We start from the raw sequence: 3,693 nt of genomic DNA on the forward strand, positions 1-3,693 counted from the left end.
CGTTTTGCCCATCTTAGCGTTTTGCCCATCTTAGCGTTTTGCCCATCTTAGCGTTTTGCCCATCTTAGCGTTTTGCCCATCTTAGCGTTTTGCCCATCTTAGCGTTTTGCCCATCTTAGCGTTTTGCCCATCTTAGCGTTTTGCCCATCTTAGCGTTTTGCCCATCTTAGCGTTTTGCCCATCTTAGCGTTTTGCCCATCTTAGCGTTTTGCCCATCTTAGCGTTTTGCCCATCTTAGCGTTTTGCCCATCTTAGCGTTTTGCCCATCTTAGCGTTTTGCCCATCTTAGCGTTTTGCCCATCTTAGCGTTTTGCCCATCTTAGCGTTTTGCCCATCTTAGCGTTTTGCCCCCGTCTGCCCCCGTTTGCCCCGTACTTGCGTCTGGCCCCGTACTTGCGTCTGGCCCCGTACTTGCGTCTGGCCCCGTACTTGCGTCTGGCCCCGTACTTGCGTCTGGCCCCGTACTTGCGTCTGGCCCCGTACTTGCGTCTGGCCCCGTACTTGCGTCTGGCCCCGTACTTGCGTCTGGCCCCGTACTTGCGTCTGGCCCCGTACTTGCGTCTGGCCCCGTACTTGCGTCTGGCCCCGTACTTGCGTCTGGCCCCGTACTTGCGTCTGGCCCCGTACTTGCGTCTGGCCCCGTACTTGCGTCTGGCCCCGTACTTGCGTCTGGCCCCGTACTTGCGTCTGGCCCCGTACTTGCGTCTGGCCCCGTACTTGCGTCTGGCCCCGTACTTGGGTCTGGCCCCGTACTTGGGTCTGGCCCCGTACTTGGGTCTGGCCCCGTACTTGGGTCTGGCCCCGTACTTGGGTCTGGCCCCGTACTTGCGTCTGGCCCCGTACTTGCGTCTGGCCCCGTACTTGCGTCTGGCCCCGTACTTGCGTCTGGCCCCGTACTTGCGTCTGGCCCCGTACTTGCGTCTGGCCCCGTACTTGCGTCTGGCCCCGTACTTGCGTCTGGCCCCGTACTTGCGTCTGGCCCCGTACTTGCGTCTGGCCCCGTACTTGCGTCTGGCCCCGTACTTGCGTCTGGCCCCGTACTTGCGTCTGGCCCCGTACTTGCGTCTGGCCCCGTACTTGCGTCTGGCCCCGTACTTGCGTCTGGCCCCGTACTTGCGTCTGGCCCCGTACTTGCGTCTGGCCCCGTACTTGCGTCTGGCCCCGTACTTGCGTCTGGCCCCGTACTTGCGTCTGGCCCCGTACTTGCGTCTGGCCCCGTACTTGCGTCCTTCCCCGTACTTGCGTCCTTCCCCGTACTTGCGTCCTTCCCCGTACTTGCGTCTGGCCCCGTACTTGCGTCTGGCCCCGTACTTGCGTCTGGCCCCGTACTTGCGTCTGGCCCCGTACTTGCGTCTGGCCCCGTACTTGCGTCTGGCCCCGTACTTGCGTCTGGCCCCGTACTTGCGTCTGGCCCCGTACTTGCGTCTGGCCCCGTACTTGCGTCTGGCCCCGTACTTGCGTCTGGCCCCGTACTTGCGTCTGGCCCCGTACTTGCGTCTGGCCCCGTACTTGCGTCTGGCCCCGTACTTGCGTCTGGCCCCGTACTTGCGTCTGGCCCCGTACTTGCGTCTGGCCCCGTACTTGCGTCTGGCCCCGTACTTGCGTCTGGCCCCGTACTTGCGTCTGGCCCCGTACTTGCGTCTGGCCCCGTACTTGCGTCCTTCCCCGTACTTGCGTCCTTCCCCGTACTTGCGTCCTTCCCCGTACTTGCGTCCTTCCCCGTACTTGCGTCCTTCCCCGTACTTGCGTCCTTCCCCGTACTTGCGTCCTTCCCCGTACTTGCGTCCTTCCCCGTACTTGCGTCCTTCCCCGTACTTGCGTCCTTCCCCGTACTTGCGTCCTTCCCCGTACTTGCGTCCTTCCCCGTACTTGCGTCCTTCCCCGTACTTGCGTCCTTCCCCGTACTTGCGTCCTTCCCCGTACTTGCGTCCTTCCCCGTACTTGCGTCCTTCCCCGTACTTGCGTCCTTCCCCGTACTTGCGTCCTTCCCCGTACTTGCGTCCTTCCCCGTACTTGCGTCCTTCCCCGTACTTGCGTCCTTCCCCGTACTTGCGTCCTTCCCCGTACTTGCGTCCTTCCCCGTACTTGCGTCCTTCCCCGTACTTGCGTCCTTCCCCGTACTTGCGTCCTTCCCCGTACTTGCGTCCTTCCCCGTACTTGCGTCCTTCCCCGTACTTGCGTCCTTCCCCGTACTTGCGTCCTTCCCCGTACTTGCGTCCTTCCCCGTACTTGCGTCCTTCCCCGTACTTGCGTCCTTCCCCGTACTTGCGTCCTTCCCCGTACTTGCGTCCTTCCCCGTACTTGCGTCCTTCCCCGTACTTGCGTCCTTCCCCGTACTTGCGTCCTTCCCCGTACTTGCGTCCTTCCCCGTACTTGCGTCCTTCCCCGTACTTGCGTCCTTCCCCGTACTTGCATTTTACCCGTACTTGCATTTTACCCGTACTTGCGTCATTCCCATTACTAAAGAACCCAGCCTACCAACTGTACCTTCTTCTAGTCAAGTTGTGTCCCCAAATTTCTCTTCTCCCATATTTGTGTTTGTCCCACAGTTGCGTTTGTTCCATATGCAATTGTCCCATATGCGTTTTTCCCATTTCCATTTTTCCCATTTGCCTTTTTCCCATACTTCCATTTTCCCCTTTCTTACGTTTTACCTGTACTTGAGTTTTACCTGTACTTTCGTTTTACCCGTACTTGCGTTTTTCACGTATTTGCGTTTTACCCGTATTTCCGTTTTTTCCGTATTTGCGATTTTAGCATATTCGATATATTTCCATATTTGCGATTCTCCCATACTTGAGTTTTTAACATATTTCCGTTTTTCCCGTATTTGCGTTTTTCTGCATTTGCGTTTCTCCCATATTTGCGTTCTGTGATTCATAACTCCACACAACGTTTTTCCACTGCTTATGAGCAGCTGCTCGACCGTGGTATCGAAGTTTTCTCACCTCCTACCTAACTGGCATGCTACTTGTAGTGGATTCTGATGCAGTTTGGAATTCCTGTGTGATGGTCTGGATAGATGTCTGCCTATTACGACCCTCTTCAACTGTCGGCGGTCTGTCAGTCAACAGACGTGGTCAGCGTGCACGCTTTTGTGCTGTACGTGTCCCTTCAGGTTTACACTTCACTATCGCATCGGACACAGTGGACTTCGAGATGTTTTCGATCGTGGAAATCTAGCATAGAGACGTATGACACAAGTGTCGCCCAATCACCTGACCACGTTCGAAGTCCGTGAGTTCCACGGAGCGCCCCCTTCTGCTCTTTTACGATGTCTCATGACTACTGAGGTCACTGATACGGAGTAGCTGGCAGTAGGTGCCAGCACAATGCACCTAATGCGAAAAACGTATGTTTTTGGGGTTGTCCGAATATTTTTGATCACAGTGTACTACTTGATTGGGTGTGAGCACAATGCTGCTGTGCTCTTTACAGTTATATGCTGATACAGCATACGGCAGTCACACTTCATCTCATAACTATAAGTAACATGACAATTCAATCACCGACTTTCACACACCCAGAAAACTTAGGTTACAATTTGCATCAATGCACAACACAAACCTGCACTGAGATATTGAACACTTACATTACACTAAAGGCCACAGTTGTTGAAATGAATGTACTTTATGCTCTATTCAACATATATAATATTGAGTTGGTAGAAGAGCCAACACCGTGTTACTAGAG

At 55.3% G+C, this 3,693-nt stretch overlaps 1 protein-coding gene across 1 annotated transcript; it reads right to left on the reverse strand.

Annotated features, from left to right (window-relative positions):
- Positions 1–302: 302 nt before the first annotated feature.
- LOC126424563 (suprabasin-like) lies at positions 303–2,432 on the reverse strand. The gene has a single exon (XM_050087309.1). It carries the CDS (start codon positions 2,430–2,432, stop codon positions 303–305), a length of 2,130 nt encoding a protein of 709 aa, XP_049943266.1.
- Positions 2,433–3,693: the final 1,261 nt, after the last annotated feature.

This window comes from Schistocerca serialis, chromosome 10 (assembly GCF_023864345.2).
Source record: "Schistocerca serialis cubense isolate TAMUIC-IGC-003099 chromosome 10, iqSchSeri2.2, whole genome shotgun sequence".
NCBI classification, from domain to species: Eukaryota; Metazoa; Arthropoda; class Insecta; order Orthoptera; family Acrididae; genus Schistocerca; species Schistocerca serialis.

Bases quoted from the DNA above. Each gene is read 5' to 3' on its own strand.
- LOC126424563 (XM_050087309.1), bottom strand. From the start codon at position 2,432: ATGCAAGTACGGGTAAAATGCAAGTACGGGGAAGGACGCAAGTACGGG.